This window comes from Austrofundulus limnaeus, unplaced genomic scaffold (genome assembly GCF_001266775.1).
Source record: "Austrofundulus limnaeus strain Quisiro unplaced genomic scaffold, Austrofundulus_limnaeus-1.0 Scaffold17, whole genome shotgun sequence".
Classification (NCBI taxonomy): domain Eukaryota; kingdom Metazoa; phylum Chordata; class Actinopteri; order Cyprinodontiformes; family Rivulidae; genus Austrofundulus; species Austrofundulus limnaeus.
In genome coordinates, this window is record NW_013952419.1 from 936,939 (window position 1) to 957,637 (window position 20,699).

The 20,699-nt window shown below is 38.6% G+C and overlaps 3 protein-coding genes across 4 annotated transcripts in view; 1 reads left to right on the forward strand and 2 right to left on the reverse strand.

Annotated features, from left to right (window-relative positions):
* Nucleotides 1–2,138, forward strand: part of arhgap42a (Rho GTPase activating protein 42a) — a 22,044-nt gene extending 19,906 nt beyond the window's left edge. Inside the window, exons 23-25 of the mRNA XM_014003175.1 lie at nucleotides 960–1,031; nucleotides 1,119–1,198; nucleotides 1,607–2,138. Coding sequence (XP_013858629.1) covers nucleotides 960–1,031; nucleotides 1,119–1,198; nucleotides 1,607–1,695 — 241 coding nt within the window. The 3' untranslated portion in view covers nucleotides 1,696–2,138. The remainder of the gene's footprint in view (nucleotides 1–959; nucleotides 1,032–1,118; nucleotides 1,199–1,606) is intronic.
* A 739-nt stretch (nucleotides 2,139–2,877) lies between these two features.
* trpc6a (transient receptor potential cation channel, subfamily C, member 6a) lies at nucleotides 2,878–12,654 on the reverse strand. Of its 2 annotated transcripts, none has more exons than XM_014003176.1 (14): nucleotides 12,450–12,645; nucleotides 10,830–11,164; nucleotides 9,624–9,756; nucleotides 8,917–9,217; nucleotides 8,646–8,831; nucleotides 7,989–8,153; nucleotides 7,332–7,569; nucleotides 6,991–7,260; nucleotides 5,507–5,771; nucleotides 5,178–5,373; nucleotides 3,688–3,888; nucleotides 3,463–3,519; nucleotides 3,277–3,352; nucleotides 2,878–3,167 (listed from the first exon to the last, which is right to left on the reverse strand). In XM_014003176.1, the coding sequence occupies exons 1-14, from the start codon at nucleotides 12,587–12,589 to the stop codon at nucleotides 3,037–3,039; spliced, it is 2,694 nt and encodes an 897-aa protein (XP_013858630.1). In that variant the 5' UTR covers nucleotides 12,590–12,645; the 3' UTR covers nucleotides 2,878–3,036. The 2 variants fall into 2 exon arrangements, 1 of the variants encoding a protein (XP_013858630.1); XR_001309861.1 differs by having other exon boundaries at nucleotides 3,144–3,167; nucleotides 3,463–3,542; nucleotides 12,450–12,654.
* A 4,427-nt stretch (nucleotides 12,655–17,081) lies between these two features.
* angptl5 (angiopoietin-like 5) overlaps nucleotides 17,082–20,699 on the reverse strand; it is a gene marked incomplete in the record, with an annotated part of 7,467 nt that continues 3,849 nt past the window's right edge. Inside the window, 4 exon segments of the mRNA XM_014003177.1 lie at nucleotides 17,082–17,660; nucleotides 17,780–17,965; nucleotides 20,029–20,149; nucleotides 20,219–20,322. Coding sequence (XP_013858631.1) covers nucleotides 17,338–17,660; nucleotides 17,780–17,965; nucleotides 20,029–20,149; nucleotides 20,219–20,322 — 734 coding nt within the window.

Consider the following 20,699-nt stretch of genomic DNA (forward strand, 5'->3'; position numbering starts at 1 on the left):
GTCAGTGTTGGTACGGTCAGTGTCGGTACGGTCAGTGTTGGTACTATCAGTGTCTGTACGGTCAGTGTTGGTACTGTCAGTGTCTGTACGGTCAGTGTCAGTACGGTCAGTGTCGGAACGATCAGTGTCTGTACGGTCAGTGTTGGTACTGTCAGTGTCTGTACGGTCAGTGTCTGTACGGTCAGTGTCGGTACGGTCAGTGTCGCTACAGGTCAGTTCGGGTGCTTTTCCATTGACATTCCAGTCCGGTTCCAGTAGGTGTGTTTTGGGCGGTTGGTGGAGGTGATTTTTGTTTTTCGAAAAAGATTTAATGTGCAAAATGAGAGATGGAAACACATTTGCCAAATAAGTTCTGAAATTTTAAAAATATGCTAAAAATTTGAATTAAAATTGGATGGAAACGCAACTGTTGCTGCTACAATTGAAAAAAATGGCACCTCGAATTGTTGTAAAGGCAGCTCAGACGCAACCAGTGACTCCACCCCCTAGCCAATCAGTGATAAACGGTGTTCTGACATCACATTTTGGTGTCGACTGGAACCACTTGGAACCACAACGAAGTAGGTACTAAAAAAGGGCCGGTTCCATGAATCTGGCCTAATGGAAATGGCTTGGAACCGTAACGGCACTACAAGTGGCACTAGTGGAAAAGGGGCATATCATTTTAAATTACTCTGGTTCAGTGTGCGCTCTTTGCATGCTTTGTGTTTGGAAAAAAACTCGGGATGAAATAAAAACATCTTGTTGACTCAGAGGCAGTTGTCTTCTTCAGTTTTTGAAAACAAATGAAAATCAGAAGTTAGTCATGAGATCTGATTGTTTCTGCTTTATCTCATGTTGTTTCAGTTCTTGATCTCAAGCGTGTTTCAGAAACTGACCCACCCACTCACTTTCAGTAAAAAGTGGAAATGGCTCTTTAGTTCTTCACATCAGTTGATATCTTTGTGGTTGTGTTGCAGACTATCAGCCAGACAACAACAGGGGGAGAGTTCAGTGTTCTCCTCTGCGTTAGACATCTGTCCCTCAGGAAGGTTTGTTCACTTTAATAATAACATTTGAAGTCACCGGTTGTGAAAGATAATGACTGGTTAAAAAATTGCTTTATTTGTTTTATACAGAGACGCTAAAGCTCTTTACTCCTGCGAGGCAGAACACAGCCATGAACTGAGTTTTCCACAGGGGGCGCTGTTCTACAACGGTAAGTATTTGTTGTTGTTTTTTTCACGGAGCCTTGGGCAACTGGGTCAAAGTTTACTGTCTGACTGGTTAGATCAGTAATAAGTTGCTTTAAGTTCAAGTAAAACAATAATTCACAGCTTTGTGATTTACATGTACAAATTATTKTAAATTGGGAGTCGTTGCTTGTAAACTTTATGGTCAGTACTTTAATGTTTATAGCTGAGCGGCAGGTCYGAAGAAGACCACTAATAATCTGTGGTGTTTTTAAAGTATGCTGTTTGTGCTAAGTCTGTGGTGTCCAAGAATAAATCCACATTTTCCTGTTTTAATGAACAGAACTGTAAAGTCATCATTCAAGATAAAAACTGATTCATTTGTTCATGAAAGCTGTTGATTTAATTCACTGAATCTAAGTTTATGTTTACAGTCTGCCCGTCTGTGGAACCGGGTTGGCTCCAGGCCACGTACAAAGGCAAAACGGGCCTGATACCTGAAAACTACATCACATACATCTGATGGTACCAGCAGAACACCACTGACACACAGAGATCGAGCTCAAGTCTTCAGGATTATTAACAACGATCGACGACATTCTTTAATTGTGACTCTTCTCACTGACTACTGAGGTGGAATATGAATAATCGACCTACTGTATGAAATCCTGTTAGAGGAAATGACAAACCATAAAGAGGAGGGGATGGTATTTTATTTGATGACTGATTTTACCTTCAGAGTACTTATCGTCTTATTTTATGTCTTTAGTTGTTTTAAAATGTAATCAGGAAACGTGTAGAAGGTACAGTATTTTTTATTAATCCCAATAATTTATGTTTAATGTATCATTGTATTAATTCATTGATCAGAAATGTGTGCCTTTGAATTATATGAACTCCTTTTTTTAGTGTTCTTCCCATCAGCTTTTCTGCTGTCTGAATAAAAAAGTGCTTAAGAAATTAAAATTTGTTCATGTTTATTCAGTCGAATGCAGGTATACTGCATGGCATAAAGCTGAAACAACTGCAGACTCTTTATTGAATTTCTCAACAAAGCAAAACATAAACACATTTCTCCTCTCAGCCATTGAATATAAAACAATTATAGATGCACTGCAGGTGTTTAAAACTCATTTTTTGTTTTAATCGTTGTTATTTAAATAAGATCATAAGGGATGTAGTATCATAAAATCAGTGTGTCGTATTTTTACTGATGCGTTTTCACTTTTTAACGTCAGTCCAAATATTCCTCTAATGTATATGTTTATCAATATGGTGCAAAATGAAGTTTATATTAGAGCAGACAACTTTAAATTAAATGTCCTCATGCATCTCTGCTGTATTTGTATGAACAAAGGCAATCTGATGTCTTAATCTTTATTTTTAAAAAGTTTCTCACATCATGATAATTAAAAAAATATATGTTTTAAAGGGGGACGTGCAAAATCCAGCTTTTTAGCTGTTAAAAACATTTTGTTGTGGAGTCTCTCTTGGAGTCCGGAGTGGACCGATCTGGAAGCCAGAGGGGGCGGAGCTTGAGGCGTTTCAAAGGAACAGTAACAAAACAAGATGCTTTGAGACACACAGCAGAAAAGAGGTTAAAGAGGAGATGTGAAGTTAGAATAAGGAGGAATTCAGACCAAAGCATTGCAGTTCCACTTTATAAAGACCCCCAACTGATTGATTTAAATGTGACAAGGAAGGATTTAAAAGCATGATATGTCTACTTTAATGTTTTTGTCACTATGAGTCAGCTTGATAAAATGTGTTTGTAAATGTCATCACTAATTCAGTGTATTCACTGTACATTCAACAGGTGTAGCCTTTAAATTTTCACACAGAACGACGAGGAAACGGGGCAGCATCACGATAAAGGTGAGCTGATCTCTCCCAGTCGAGCCAACAGTCCATCCAGTGTCTCCATGTTCTGGGATTTTTCCTCCAGCAGCTCATATCGCAGACTGGAGATGTCCTGTTTGATCTCTTTCAGCTCCCCTGGATCCAAACAGACAGGGTCATCGATTAAAAACAACACACTTCAATTATAATTACAACATTGTCTTTCCTGGATAGAATTAAAGGCATCAAGTCCGGCAGATTTTACCCTCAGTGATCTCGTCACTCTCTCTGTCTGCTTGGGCTTTGATGATGTATCGCTTGATCAGGCGCTTCATGATCTTCTGCAATCAGTGACCACAGACATGTTTGGTTGGTACAGTTTATATCATAGAAAAAATAAGTAAACTTATTTTGTTCAACGTGAAGTAATGAATAAAGAACTAAATTGTACCTCATATCTCGATGAACTGTTCGAGCCTCCGTATTCTGACTGTTTGGTCTGGCCGAGCTGGAACATTGAAGTAAATTTACCTGAACATAAGTGTGACTTTTCTGATGTTAAACTCATCTTTAAATCTGTGCTGCAGCACTAAAACCACTGGAAGGCACTGTGAATCTCTGCGTACAAGCTAACAAAATACGACAAACTATGTTTTTTTTTTTGTTCAAACTCTACCTGAGTGAGTTGTGTCCCGGGGTTCTTCTCTTTGTTTCTGTGAACAATCTGCAGCAGCTGAGACTTTATGGCCGTGACCAGTCCCAGCATGGACTTGGGACTGGGAACCAGGTTGAAGGGGACGGGGAGAGTCTGACCCTCCTCGAAGTAAGAGAACCAAAGTTTAGCTCGCGCAAACTTCCACTCGACATCGGCATCATCCTGCAGAAAAAATGTATCAAAAGGTGAGAAACAGTCTTAAAGTGATAACTTTAAAGAAAAAAGCACATCCTAAGCAGTACCACAAAGTGATACTTGAGTAAAAGTACAAGTATCTTGCCAAAAAATTACTTTGGTAAAAGTTAAAGTCTCCTTTAGGAATATTACTTGAGCAAAAGTCTTAAAGTATCTGATTTTTTTTATACTTAAGTATTAAAAGTAAAAGCATTGATTTAAAATGAGCAGTTAGATTTTCTGTAATGACATTTATTAGGAGGTGATCTCCCCTAAAAATGCAGAAATGACTATATTGTATTAAAATAATTAATAAATGTTAAATTTAAGATGCACTAGTCCAGCTGTTTCAGTTTATATACATATATCAAGGGGGGGCCAAACCTTTTCCCCAAAATGAAAATCTATCTGAGGGCTGCAGCCAAATGCAACAATATATAATTCATGAAAAATAAATACTTCTTAAGTACAGTCTTTTTATTTTAATGATTATGTCCTGCTGGAGTGTGACATGATTTGTTTGTACAAACTAATACGGTATCAGAGTTTTACACATTTATAATTCTCATTCAACCACAGTTAAATTCCCTTTGTCTAGGAGGCACAATTTATACGGATAGTATTTATTTTTAACAATAACAAGCTGGAATAAAAACAAGCAAAATGAAATAAAAGTAACGACTTTCTACTTCTTGTCTTTTTTAAAAATGTAAGGAGTAGAAAGTACAGAWAATTGTATGAAACTGTAAGAAGTAGAAGTAAAAAGTAGGCTGAAAAATAATTACTCAAGTACAGATACCTAAAAATTCAACTTAAGTACAGTAAAGAAGTATTTGTACTTAGCTACTTTACAACTCTGATCCTAAGTCAGCTTTAATGTGGGTGTGGGGGGGGGTTCAAAAAGTGTGTGAGAAGATCTGAACAAATGGGAACAGGTGCAATAATTCAAACGAAGCAATTTTCCCATCTTGTGTTTTTATTTGTTTATTTATTTCTGCCTTTATAACTCTTGATCTGCTCTCCGTGTGTCATTGCTGTCGATCTCCCAGCTGCACTCACTCAGTAATCACCCCTCCCAGCATCTGTTTCCTCACTCATTTGTGTTGCTCAATTTAAGCACGTTTGCTGGAATAAACATCCAATGCTGGATTGAAGGCCATGTGTAAAGGTTTTATTTACCAAGAAAAGAAACTAATAGGTTTTTTAATAATTACTGGTCTCTGTGAGGGTGGTCGACCAAAGGTTTGTTAAATTTACAGAACAATTCCCAGCCGCACCTCGATCTCCTGGAAGGAGCTGTTAATCATGGCGATGAGCATGTTGAGCAGCACTATAACCATGGTCACGTTGTACACCCCGTAGAGCACGTAACCGATGTTCTCGATGAACTTGTGCCCGTTGTTGATCACCACAGACCTGACCTCGGACAGTCCAAATATGGCCCAGAACAGCGTCTTAAAGCTCTCCTCGAGGCTGAGTGAAGAAGGAAGAATATGTGTGAGTCTGAGAGAACAGATCATTTGTAGACTCAACGTCAGCTCTTATTATTTTGTATGAACTTTATACGTGTGAATGTGTCAAACAGATGCAGGTGTGCTCGTCTCACGTGGTGAAGGCGTCGTTCTGCTTTGCCCCCAGGTAATAAGAGTACAGGTTGAACATGCCGATCATGAACGCCAGGAACACCAAGAGGAAGATGACCATGAACTTGAAGATGTCTTTCACRGTCCTTCCTAAAGAGATCTGGAGGGGACCGAAGCTCTCGTTGGCGGGGAGAATGTAAGCGATCCGAGAAAAGCTCAGCACCACTGCGATGGCGTAAAGCCCCTCRGAAACGAGCTGAGGATCTGATGGTGTCCAGTCGATACGAGCTAAAAACAGACAAAATATCCTTTAATTATCTGGAACTCCACTATTCATGAAGAGGTCAGATGATGGGGAAAACAGACCTTTCAGAGTAAAGACAAACTTTTAGATCTTACTTCTGGAGGAAGCCCATAGTGAATTTTAAGGTGTGTTTTTGTTTTGTAGTTTTGTAGAAGTTATTCCTTCATATTCAGCATTTTTTTTAATTATTTTGTGAATGTTTAATATGCATTCACACCAATGTTTTTGTGTTTCTCTTCATTTTTCTATCATTCTTCCATTCATTTTTCAGCAAGTATCTCGTTCCTCAATTTTTCTGCTATTTCAAATCAGCTCCTTCATAACATGACTGCTGTGACTTTTGGTAATTTAGCAGTTCATAACTTTTGAGCTATTTAGCTTTTTTCTCATTAAAAATGAAGGGAGGTTTCTTCAACCTTTAAAATAATTAAAACATTTATACATTTTTAATACCCTTTTCACCTTTTGCTGTGGTTCTGCTTTTTTAAACATATTTTGCTCATTGAATTTTTTTTCTCCTGCTATTTTCTGTTACTTTCATCTATTCTTCAACTGAGTTCAGGATTTTTTTGTGCTTCTTTTTGGTAATTTATGTTTTCTTTTCATCTGCTTTCTGCAAATTTTAGCTTTTTATGCCTTTTCAGCTACTGTTTAGCTGTTTTATGCAAATTAGTGCTTTTTTTCAGCTAAATTCACCTTTTGTGGTAATTATTTTTACCCCCCAACTGTGACTTCTTTCTTAAGTAAAAAATGTGCTCCTTCAGCTTCTTTCTGCTACTTTTAGAGCTATTTTTCTGACCAGTTTCAAGCTTTTTCAGCTGCTTTACAACTAATTAGCTTTGTGTGCTTTTTTTTTTTTTTTTTTTTTGTGAGGTCTTGCCAGATAGAGCCAGGGAGCAGCAGGCAGATATGCACTAACGAGGAGTAAACGAGGAACACCTGGAGGAGACAGGTGAGCAAGGGTGGAGCTGGAGAACAGACAGGATGGAAAAACAAAGGAAACAGAACAAATACAGAAGATACCTTTCTCCTTTTTGTGCTCATTTGAACTTTTTTACTCTCCTTTCAGCAAATTATTTCAGCAATAAGCGGTCATTTTTGTAGGAAATGCAAAATCACTGTCAGTAGTCATGATGTGACATTTGTCATCATTTTCTCTTTGTTATTGACTGTTAGTTTGTTCAGATGTGTGAGCCTACCCACCTTTAGTAAAGTAGTCTATGTCTGGAGGCAGCTGGATCAGAGTTTTACAGTGGTTGTATGCATCTATCTGTGGAGACGGTCCCACCAGTGTCTTACAGTGTTTGTAAACATAGTCCTGGGCTAAATTGGCACGTCTCGCTGCAGAGAAGCGGCAYCTGAAGGAGGCAAGGAAAATGGCTAGCATCCCAAAGTCCAGGAAGTTCCACGGTTCCACCAGGTACTCTCCTGGTCCCTGGATCCAGAGCTCCTTCACTTCAGCCCAAATCATACCTGCAGTCGCACAAGTTCAAGATGACATCATCTTTTTTTATTATTATTATTCATTACCATCCTCTGCTCACCTACAACCCATGAAATAATGAGGATCTCCATCCAGGTGAAAGGTGTGGTGGTTTTACGGTAGAGCAGCAGCCGGTCAGATTTGAGCTCTGAACCCTGCTCGTGGTGGGTCATGTTTGGCAGAATGTCAGTGCCTGCGAAACGGTCTGCGGCATTCAGGATCAGCAGGCACAAGAAGATGGTAAAAGATGAAGCATGGGCCACGAACTTCATGAAGGGGCTGCGCATAACTTTTCCCACCTGACAACAACAAAAAGATAAAGTGAATGTGTTACTGTCTAACATGAAACTGTAAAGCAATTGTTCAAATTGGATCATGCATAGAAAATCAATTAAGTTCTCAGTTTGAATGTTTAATTTCACCTCCAAAGACTCCATTTCACTCTGAGCCTGTTTGTGGCTCCYGAAACAACAAAAAGGCTACAAAACAAACCTGTTCACACCCCGGATATGATGTCATAGTAAACAAGGAAGTAGCCTTACACTGCTTGAGTCAGGCACATCTAATGCTTAATAGATATTTGTTGGTTGTTTTACTGTTTAAATAATTACAATCCATCACAAAGCATAAAATAAATATGTATTTAATCAATCAAATAATATCTAACAGTACAATGAATATTAAATTGTTGATTAATATGATATTATAATATTCATACTCTGCTGCAGGGAGTGATCCAGTAAGCTGCAGCCAGTCCCGGCAGTCCGATAACCACACCCAGAACCACCAGCAGCTTGATGGCGGTGGTTTGTTGTCTCAGACCGGGCAGGTTCTCGTACCAGATGCTGAGCAGCTGCTGCTGGCAGTTAGGATGAGCTACYAACTGAAGGACACACAGTGTGGCGGAAGATCAGCACAGTTGGTTAGGAGATATATTTACTATAAGGGTGCATTGAGACAGAAAATTCATGATTCGGTTTGGTTCGATACTTTAGTGTCATGGTTCAGTATTTTTTAATACACAAAGACAAATCTCCATGCCCTTCTTAACTTGTAATTTATTGAAATTAATTATGAACATTTATTTAACCTCAAAAGTACGTTTTTTAAATTAAATGTTGCAAGTTTCTCAGTGGATCTGGGCTCAACAATCCAGCCTAAGTYGAGTAGTCGAACACAGATCCACTGAGTCTTGGAAGCAAAGCATCTTCAGAAGACAAGTTGACAAAAGAAATTAGTTCGATGCAAGTGTGTATTGAACATTGAGAACTGTATTAAATGATTCGATACAGATGCATGTATTGTTGTACCCCTAATATTTACATACATACATTTTTCCTGCTTTTCTCATTGCCTTCTCTCAAAGCACACTGACCTTTTTCAGTTCATACTTGATGGCTAGTTTGAGTCGAGTGAGGGAGGGGCGCTCTGGTAGATTGTAGGTGTCTTCAGTGATGGTTTCTCCATTCAGGATGGCCTCCACTTCTTCTGTGCTGCGGCACAGATCCAGAAGGCCCACTACGTAGTCCTTGCACTGGTTTGACAGGCGACAATAGTCGTTCTACGTAGAAGAGGGATAAAATGTGCAACAATGGTTAAAAAATTGAAACGTGGGCTTTAATCACACYTGATGAGAAGTTTCTGACCTTGAATTCTTTCTCGATATCAGCCAGCGTGGCCAGCTCATTGCTGAGCTCCAGAGCTGCTAGGACTGGGTCCTCGTTGGACAGGGAGAGGTAGGCAGGACTGGCCAGTCCTCTGTAGGCGTTGATCCTCGAGCGCGAGTGACTGAACGAGTCAAACTGCTGATGGTAGTTGCACGAGTCGCAGCCGCAGAAGTAGTCATGAGGCGGATCGATGCGAGCCCCTTTACTCAGGAGGGTGTGAACGATCTCGTACTCCTGGCAGTGAGCTGCAAGTATCACTGGAGTCACATCATGAGAAAACCTGCGAGAGTAACAGACACAAGCTCTTTGTATTTAAGAAAAGCTTTGGACATTACTTCCAACATAAATTGGACCAATTGAAAGAGTAGTAACTAATGTGGTATTACAATGGCATCTGAAGCAAGTAAATGAATTTTATGGGTGTAGTTTGGTTGTAGTGTATTACAGTTCCCACAAGTGGTCAAAGTACAAGAGGTGAACAGGATTTAAGTAGGTTTCTGCAGTTCTGTGCAGTGAATATTACTTTAGCACCAACACCAAGTGTTTAAACACCAGGTTTATTGTGTGTGAAAAATAGTTTTCAGGACATTAGTGCCTACATATGTTTGTCCATCAGCAGCTATTTGAGAAATCGTTGATATTTTAGTGTATTATTGTCAAATGTCTTGTTCAGTTAACCATATTACCTCGTTCCATCTTCATCATAAGCATAGAAGTCATCCATCATGTCCACTTGGCTAGGACTCGCTGTCAGACGATGAGCGTCTTTAAATGAAATGTGACTCAGCAAGGCCTCAGTGATCCGAACGTACCCTTTACCTGCGACACAAACAGAACAAGTCTGGTATTGCCAAKGCACTGCCTATTTGTGTTTAACTCCTCCCTGGAGCCGAGTTCACGACGTCCCGCAGAGCACCCCTCCTCCGAAGCATTGTTGTGAAGTCATGCTGAAGTGGGAGTGTTGGAAATGGTAGGGAGTCTGGGACAGAGGTCAATTTCAAATATTTTAGATAGGCTATGGTGCAAAGTTAAATTTATTGTTGATATATACAGCATTTACATAACTGAAGGTAACATAAAATAGGTATAGAATTGAACAATGTGCCTGGAAAATACATACATAATACCCCCCTTTAAAGGACATGTTTTATACTTTTAAATCCTTCTTTTCACATTTAAATCATTCAGTCGGGGTCTTTATAAAGTCTGAATTCCTCCTTATTGTAACTCCACAAGCCCCTCTTTCACCCCCTTTCRGAGTTGTGTTMCAGATCAACTCGTTCTGAGGCTGTCTCTTAGAATCCAAACGAGGCGCTTCACTCCGCCTCCACTTTCCAGAGCAGTTCGTTCTAGTTTGACAGAGGGGTTTGTTGCTATATAGCTGTGCAGAAACTTTTTATTCACAAATTAGTTAAAACATGTGAACGAGGGACGACTCGTCCATCCAGCCTTACGTGTTGGAGCCCGAGTCTGACCCAGAAACAGAGGAGAGTGAAGACCACCYAAWTGTAGTTGGTAAGTCCAGGCCTGTTTTAGCTGTTCCATCACAAACACTTTGACATAATGGTTCAACAAACCTAGAGAAATAGAGAAAACTGGTATCTGCCCTTTAAGGTTTTGACTTATGGAGAAAGCAATATCATTTTTCAGCTGTTTATCAGCAATTCAATCATAAATGATTGGTAAACATTATTATTATTATTGAAACTCTATGATTTGTTTGATTGTAATATTTTTGTAATATTCTTTCTGCTGCCTTTCATTTATTTATGATTTGTATTTTAATTATATTGAATTTATGTTGTTTTTAATGAAATTAATGAATAAACATTATTATTATTATTATTATTATTATTATTATTATTATTATTTACACATAAATATACACTTACTGATGGCTAAAAGGAGGGCATCACCCACTCTGGCCAAGTCTGCTCTCCCCAGCAGCAGCTCTGTCACCTCCAGATGTTCATTTCCCACAGCCAGCTGCAGTGCGTTCTGTCCCATATAGTCCACAGCGTTGACGTTCAGGTCGGGCACTTGGAGCAGCATACGACGCACCTCTGGTATGTTTCCATATTCAGCCGCCTCCAGGAAGCGCTGCTCCACCTCCGACGGGCTGACAGAGGGGCCAGAGAACATGTAGGCGGGTCCGCGCAGGGCCTGGCGCCGTTTGACCATGCTGCTGAAGCGACACGTGTGCTGCCGCTCAGAGCTGCTGTGTCGGCTGGACACAAACACACACACTACATGTTGACCATATGTTCAGTGACAGATTTATTTCACCATCTATAAACGAAGTTAAAGGAAACTATAAAATTTGCTTTCTAGGAGCCACTTTCTTGAAGTGATCCTGGATAAAACTTCTATAAACTTGAAATTTTTTTTTTTACTTTGGTTGTTTTGTCACTCATTTTCAGTCCCATACCTAACAATTGGATAGGAATATTGTTTTTTTTTTTTAATATATTTTGTTTTGTTTACTGATTTGTTAAGTAGCAAACCAACAAAATATCAATTATTTAAACATAAAAAGTCTACTAAGGTCAAAGGAAGAAACTGTTTTGTTTGGACTCAAAACAAAGAAATTACAAATATATATTTATAAGCTATTAGTTACAAGTAGTCTGTCACAGTTTCTTCTTATATATTTTGTGGAAACACTAAAGATAGACTGAAAATAGCATTTTTAGTGCTAACAAAGGGATTCCTCTGTTAGAGGAAATATGGTCTTATAGTAGATTATAAAAGAAAGGATTAATTTCTCTGATTTTGTGATTCAGGATTTTTTTTTCTTTTTTATCAAACTATCCTTCTGCTGCATTTAGATTTTTTTTTTTTTTTTTTTTTTTTGGAGTGGGGGGGGGCTCATTATTTTCTATTTCGTCCTCCAGTTTTCTCTCTTATTTTTAAACAAACTGCACAATATGCTGTCATGGTCAAGGTCAAGTACAAGGATTAGGCTGAAAAAAATAAAAGTCCAAAGCAAAACTTTGACGGATCGTCTGACAGCCTTCTGACAGAATTGTTGATCAAGACCATTGTAGGTGCTGCTTGGAAGCAAAATAAAAAGAAATTGTGGACATTTTAAACTTTTGCACAGTGTTGTACTTTGGTAATAAAAAGGTGGCAAATTATATAACAAAATCTTCTGCCTTAGTTTGAATTGACGGAATTAAAAGGTTTGAATAATTAACACACAATACAACTATGTGACTAAAAGAAACACTAATGCTTCCACATTTAATCATACAAAAACTTTTTGTCTTCATTTCCAACAATAAATATTTATTATTTTAAGCATATGTTTATGTTAAAACGTGTACTGTAACGATCAAACCTACAGATTAATATGAAGCTGAATTTATCTTAATCAGCTATTATTTTATCTAATTTTACTTGTTTTTTTAATCCTCCTTTATCCACTGATATTGTCTGTAGTTTATGTGTCTTTTCATGACTAAAAGATATGTTGACCTGATCCTCTGAGGGATGCTAAGTTCAAAACTTACCTGAAGCATCTCGCAGCACAACAGTACTCCTCCCCGAAGTCGTCGTGCGTGAGCAGGTTGTCTCTGCTCCTGGCTCTGGAGCTGCTGGCGTCAGCAGCGGGCCGTCCCCTGTAACCGGCTGCCAGCGGTCTGTGGTTCATCCTGAGGGCGATCGACTGCAGAGGGTCAGCTCCTGCTCCGAGTGAACGAGCAATCAACTGCCTGCCTCCTTCACTCTGTCGCCCTACCTCCCACCCAACCCCTCCACCCATCTCTGTTTATTCTGTATCCTTGAGAAAGAATGCATCCTTTTGGGTCCCACTGTCCTTTTACATTTCTGTCTCCGTTGATTCAGCTGCCTCTTTTGTTTTAGTTTCTAAAATTAAGAAGAAAAAATATCACATTTTTTGTGTCTTAGTAGCAGTTAAGCCGTGCTTCGATGCTATAATAATGTCCAGGGTTCAGAGTGCATGTAGAGCTTTTGCATGTGTGCATGCGTGCAGAAATGACTGATGGCTGATGAACTGCAGATGAGATTCCTCAGGGTTTAAGTTCCCAGTAGACCTTACTTCCTGTGCTCTCCCCCCCTCCTATTCAGTGTGGGAAAACACACACACACACATACACACACACATTATTATTTTCAAAGCCATGTGAATTACAGTTGCTGTGGCACCTAAACTTCAGAAGTTAATCCTGTCCGAAGTTGATGACGTTCTGAACTTTTACCAAACTTAGTTTGGTTTTCAGGCTAAATATTATAAAAACACATGACAACATAGAAAATAGTGGCCCACACCACTCATTGACCAAGTAAATATCACAACATTAATAGTTATTAATACCCATTACGTGCAATCTCATGCAACATCTTACATAAACTCTGTTAGCTCTTTAAGTATGTGGTGTGAAAAACTGTCAGCTGCTATCACACCGACTTTTAGCTCAATATCTATAAAATTCACTGATGTATGGCCATTTATATGTAGTGTCAATTAGTTATGGTGGCCATATTGGATTGTGTCATTCTGAAGAAATTTACTGGGATTTGCTTATCTACTGATTTTAAATACACTTTGTGCAGATTTTTTTATTAGGTGAACAGTAATATCTTGTTATAATGTGGTAATTAATGCTTGAATTGATGATTTTATGTTTATCACTTTGCATGCCTGAACACATAACTGAACACATAACACAAACACATAATTGAACCGTAGATCTTCATTAGGATAGAAAATATTGTTTAAGGACATGGCTTTTAGCCGTAGGGGTCCATTCCTGATGACGTGATAAAATAGGTGGAGTCATGTCCTGAAGATTTGGATATATTGATATGACTTTTAGGTTTAAGCCAGTAATTCATGACATATTTTAATGACCCAGGTTTTCATGACATGCTGTTTATCAGCAGATAGAACAAGATTTGCTAACAACAATCATTCTTAGAAATAAATTGTGTTTATCTTTGTGTTTTCCCTTGACCCAGCATTTCCTTAGGGTGAAATCTTGCTTTATTAAGATGACTTAATGGGGTTTGTTAAACAGTATATATGAGGCCTCAACTGCCTCAGAGATGCAGAAACAGAGAGCAGGGGGACAGTCTGATGGCTCTATGTTCTGTTTTCCTGTTGCAATAAAGCTCAGCTGACCATCCCACGGAGTACCTTCATTCTTGGACCACATAGTTCTGTCAGTGGCCATTTTGGTTTGGGTTTGGTCCAAAAATTGACTGATGTCTGCACAATGATTACTTCATTCATTCATGAGATATTTTGTTAACAAACAGTCTGAGCTTTAAACACAGATGTTGCACAATCTGCTAGCTCTTTTAATGTAAGTTGGGGATCAGTCTCAGCTATGGACACACCACATTTTAGCTCCATATTTGCAACATTTTCCTTTTTGTGTTTGCCAAGATGGCTTTTTGTGGCTGCCATCTTTAATTAAGTAAACTCAGAAAGTTAATCTGTTGTAGATATACTCACATTCAATGARTACTTTCCAAATATTTATTAAAATCTATCCAATGGCTCAAGAGATAATTTGCTAATAGACAAACACACACATTGACTCACAGGCAAAAACATAATTGCCTGCCTTCACCTCTCAGCTTGTGGCCACTAATCGTTTAAAAAATTCAAAATCTGTGATGTACAATCCTTTTCGTTCAGACTCTGTCCTCAGAGCAGAACAGAGCCCAATAAACACTGTCAGCCCAAACATACACACTCTTACTGTGTGGGCATAGTGTGTGTTTGTGTGAACAGATCAGACCACACAATGAGCAAAGGTTCCCTACAACGTTATCACCTGAATTATGGAATCGCTATCACTGAAACACAAACAAACAGAAAAGATAGTGCACACTGGTGAGATTAAATAAGCAAAGGGACAGAGACGGGAGATTAAGGCGTCAGTTGATGGTCTGCAGACCAGTGTCCTGGTCTTGTTTTTGAGGTGTTTATAAAATTGCACACCAAACTGCTCAACATGGGAAAAAAGGTCACAAACACTTGGATTTGTTTCAATTATKATCATGATGATGTCCTAACAAGAGCTGAGCACCAATAACAAAGGTGAAAWACTGGTACTTAAATATAAACATCAAAATTTAGCTGCAACATTAAAGATTTAAATTTTGCATTTAGATTTAGGATTTAACATTTACATATATTTTTAACATTTAGTAAAGTTTAGCAAGTTAGTGGAAAATTATTTCACAAGGATTTTACACTCAGTGAGCWAAATAATGAGTGCGTTAATGATATATATTTTTAACATTTTAATTCACTCTTGTCGCTCCATAGAGGGACTTTCTTCAATCTCCTTGGCAGCCTCTTGGCTGAAAAAAATGCTGAGTAATGCTGACTAAACTTTCAGCTTGAGGCTTTTCTCTTTCAGATGCAGCTAAATCAGCCAAAAGCAAAACACAAGGTGTTGCCAACAAGAAGACTGCCAGTTAAAATAAAAAAGAAAAATCAAAAAATGAAGTTTTTTTTTACTACTTTCCAGCTTGAAGCATAGTTGTCTGATTTGTTTACACAGTGTACTGCCAGAGAAATGTGTGCAACATTAAGTAGTTTCGACTGTGATACACATCCAGGAGATATTATCTGCAGCTTTTGGAACATCCTGTCATCGAAAGGATCGTTTCCCCAAGGAAGAAACGTGCTGCTGCAGCTTCTGGAAGCAGAAAGACGGATGAGAGACGCAATAAATCTCAAGTTTCTCAACTTTAACCTCCTCTTTAACTTTAAACTCTCACAAAGAGATCTTTGTCAGCTTGGCCACCTCTCCTAATGGTCTGAATTTTGTTTATTAGACYGTGACCAAAAAAGAAAAGCAAGTTAACCAACATTCAAACAGAAATCTGTGCTATTCACACAARTGAGATCATTTTTCTTCRGTAAACGTCTTTCGACACATAATCATTCTTTTATTTTTGTGCTATTTCAACTATATTAAAACTTTCAGCTCCTTCAGGACATTCCTGCTATGATGTCTGGCATTTCAGCAATTTATACATTTTGGGATATTTAACATTTTCTGCRTTTTTTTAATGAATGGAGCTGCRGTCAACATCCTTAGAACGCATCAAAATGTTCATTAATCTTAACAGCCATAGATGAATAKAGCAACTCTTTTGTTCTGGTTCTGCTTTTACTTCTTTGTGTTCCTACACTTCAGTGTATGAACACACAAGGCGTATACCTTAATAAGACTTGAATTTGAAATGTAAGAAACAAAGCCATACTACAGCCAAGCCAAAATAACAATCATTTATTGAGAATGCAGGTCTGGCCCAGAACCAGGAAAGGCCAACTTATTCAAAACATTACCTCCAGAATCTAGCCCCACCTTAAAATACATAATCTATCTTATGAAAACATATATGTTGTGGTATTTTAAGGCATGTGTTAACAAAATATTATCAAACTTTAATTATAAAAATAGCTAATCACTCAAAATTGATTATCAAAACYTTTCAAAATCACCTAAAAAATCAAACCATTATGTGTAGTGTTTTTAAAAAATCAGCACTAAAGAAATTAACCCCAATAAATTTATTCTCTGCTTTCAACATCATTTAACTTCTTTTATCATTTTAACCGTTTTTAGCAACTTTCTGCTAACATTAGCTTTGATATACTTATTTTTACTTGTTAACTTGAGTTTAATGCTGTTTTCAGCTTCATTCTGCTTTTTTTGTCTCATCATTTAGTTTTTATCTTGCTTGTTTTTTTTGCAAAATTGAGCTAATTTCATGGTGTAGTGGTCTTTTCAGCTTAAGCAAATGTGTTCTTTCGGTTTCTTTCTGTTAATATAAGCTTTTTAAGCTAGTTTTCAGCTATTTTCCATTCAATTTTTTCAGAAAATTTTACATTTCTTTAATAATTTTAGCTTCTTACTGCTTAATTCAGCAAACATGCTTTTTCAATGATTTCAAGGTCACAAACTAAAAGGTCAAAGTCATGTTTATCCTTTCTTCTGCACATTTTACCTTTTGTGTAAATTTCAGCTTTGTTCTTTTTAAAAATATTTGTTTGTAAATTCATCTTTTTTACTTCTTGCATCTATATGGTACATTTTTAAAATATTTTTCTACTGATTTTTCTCTTTTGTTTTCTTACTTTCAGCAGAAGTCAGGTGTTCAAATTTACCTCCCTTTAACAGTTTTTCTGTTAAAACATTTTCAGCTTCTTCAGCAGCTTTCAGTAAATATCTTTCAGCCGTAAGAATTCACACAGCATGTTAGCAGGAAATGCTGTTTCTCTGTTTAAAATTTGTTTTTAGATAAACATTTTAGGTGGGCTGATTTGTCCAATTGAGTCAAATTTCCTCAAAACTTTTGTTAAAGTTGTGTGACTTTCCCTCCAACATTGATCTCCTATATTTTGTTTCTGTATCAGTTATTGGTTGCGATCCTCCTGATCTTCATCGTTACAGATTTGATTGTGTGGGGGACTCCTCTGTGCCTCCAGGTGTCCCACAGGATGCGTGTCCTCCTGCCCTGGTTCTGCTCTGCCTCTTCAGGAGAAGCGTTGAGGTTTGCCAGGCCGCACTGGTTGAACCACCACCCCGTGTGGTTGTGCTGAATGCTGCAGCTCTCCACCAGTGTGCTGTTCCCCAGGGTGCAGAAAGGATTGCAGCCGTCATTGTCCACATCTGAGGCGCTGAATGGAGCCGTGTCCTGGTTCTGCTCCTGGTCGTAGCCACGGAAAGCATCACCTGCACACACGAGAAAGCCACACAACCATGAAGGGCACACACCAGGCAGTTTTCCCCTTCAAGGAAAAGTAAAGAGTGTGAACCTTTTGTCCGTTGTTTTGATTGTCTGTTTTCCTTACCAGCACTGCCTGCATATCTGCCCAGGTGTATTCTGAAGAACTGGGTTTCATCATCGAGGCGGAAGTCATCATACGACGCATAAGAGGTGACATCGTCGTGGGAAACCAGAGCGATGTGAAGCTGGAAGCGAGCATCTTTCTGGTTTACTATGTGGAACACCTTTTGCAGACCCAACCAGTGTTCTCCTACAAGAACAGACAGATAAAACAGGAAACTTTGTCAAGATCAGACTCATAAGGACACAAAGGTAATCTCCAAAGTCTGATGAGTTTGTTAAGTTTGTAATTATATAAARAAGCAAAAGTGATCAGCAGGGGCAGAGCCAGAGGGGTGGCTAAGGAGGTAAGTACCACCCCTAAAGGGGATCTTAGAGTTTGTATTTGCATTTAGATTGTGCTAAAGATTGTTCTATGATACTATTGTACTGTACACTCACTGGCTACTTTATTAGGTACACCTTGCTAGTACCAGGTTGGATCTACTTTTTCCTTCAGAACTGCCTTAATCCTTCGTGGCAGAGATTCAACAAGGTGCTGGAAACATTCCTCAGAGAGTCTGGTCCATGTTAACCTGATAGCATCACACAGTTGATGCAGATTTGTCGGCTGCACATCCATGATGTGAATCTCCTGATCCACCACAACCCAAAGATGCTCTATTGGGTTGAGATCTGGTGACTGTGGAGCCATTCGTGTTCAGTGAACTCATTGTTGTGTTCAAGAAACCAGTCTGAGATGATTCATGCTTTATGACATGGTGCGTTATCCTGCTGGAAGTAACCATCAGAAGATGGGTACACTGTGGTCATAAAGGGATGGACATGGTCAGCAACAATACTCAGGTAGGCTGTGGCGACTAATGGGCCCAAAGTGTGMCAGGAAAATATCCCCCACACCATTGCACCACCACAACAACCTGAACCGTTGATACAAGGCAGGATGGATCCATGCTTTCATGTTGTTGATGCCAAATTCTGACCTTACCATCTGAATGTCGCAGCAGAAATTAAGACCAAACATTTTTCCAATCTTCTATTGTCCAATTTTGGTGAGTCTGTGTGAATTGTAGCCTCAGTTTCTCTGTTCTTAGCTGACAGGAGTGGCACCCGGTGTAGTCTTCTACTGCTGTAGCCAATCTGCCTCAAGGTTGGACATGTTGTGCATTCAGAGATGCTCTTCTGCTAACCTCAGTTGTAACGAGTGGCTATTTGAGATACTGTTGCCGTTCTATCAGCTCGAACGAGTCTGGCCATTTTCCTCTGACCTCTGGCATCAACAAGGCATTTGCGCCCACAGAACTGCTGCTCACTGGATATTTTCTCTTTTTTGGACCATTCTGGTTGTAGGTGAAAATCCCAGTAGATCATCAGTTTCTGAAATACTCAAACCAACCTGTCTGGCACCAACAACCATGCCATGTTTCCTTAAATCATCTTTCTTCCTCATTCTGATGGACGGTTTGAACTGCAGGAGATCGTCTTGGTCATGTCTACATGCCTAAATGCACTGAGTTGCCGCCATGTGATTGGCTGATTAGAAATTAAGTGTTAACGAGCAGTTGGACAGGTGTACCTAATAAAGTGGCTGGTGAGTGTATATTTTAGTTGTGTATGTTTACAAATGGCTAAACTTTAGTCCTTTGAAAAATTAGCATTATAGTTAGCATTAGTAGTTAGCCTAATTTGAAATTAGCGTTGGTAATCAGCATGTGATCATTCTTAGCTACTCCACAACAAATTTCAGCTCATTAAGACTTAAAATGACTGAATTGTAATATTTTAAAGTTTGCTGTGGTGGCCATCTTTTATTAGCCTTTAGAATTCAGTAAATATTGTCTTTGGCTACTTCTACACTAATTATTAGCTTTCTATGTCTAAAATTGACTCAGTGATAACTCGAGGCTAACATTCAGCATGTTTTTTTATAATTCTATGTTATGATCACACAAAACCTCAGCTCGATATTTGTTAAAACAYCTAAATTAAAGCCATTTGAATTAGTTGTGGTTACTATCTTTAAATTTCAAATCCAGAATGCTTTTCTTTATTTGTATGTTCCCAACAAAAAATACATCTTGGCCACCACTGTGCCACCCTTTGCCAAAATAAATCTAGCTCCGCCCCTGGTGATCATGGATGTGTGAATATCTGTTTTTGTTATTGGCTGAATAATGCTTCAAGCTACAAAAGGTTTTTTCAGCAAAAAGACTAGAAAAAGGCCTAAACAAAAGAAAGGCCACAATCTACAACCTGCAAGGTTTCCAAACCCTCCGACATAATCAGCCCAGGGTCGTTTGAAATCATTTAATCCATCGGTTCTCCTCTGCATCACCGTCCAGCCACCTTCCATGTAGTCCATCTCACAGAACACCTGCAGGACACGTCTGTGTTCAGAGACTGATGAGCGACTGTCAAACAAAATGGATAAAGGTTTGTGCACCTCAAAGGAAGAGTCGGTGTCCTCAGGATGGATTATATAAATCCCACTGGGGATCTTTGGGACGACGGAAGTGAGACTATTCTTGATGTCGCTGCAGTCTCTTCCTAATGAAAGCAAACACACAAACTGAAATATTTCCACATAATCGTTTTCATTCAAATATTTATTTATAGTCACTAAAGACTAAAGCAAATACTTGAAACAATCCATGCAACGCCCCAAAAATGTATTTCACAGAACAGAATCAGGTGGCTTATATCCGTTCATCCATCCGTTCATTCATCTAACTATCTATCCATCCATCAATTATTTTCTACTTGTTCTGAAGTTGGGTCATAGGAGGCAGCAGCACATCTGGGATTATTGTTCCCAGGCCAGCTGAAACACAGAGTTGAACTTTTAGAAAGCCTGAAAAACTGTAGACTTTTTAAAAGAATACTAGAAAGTCTAGATGCTTAAAAGAAATATATATATATATATT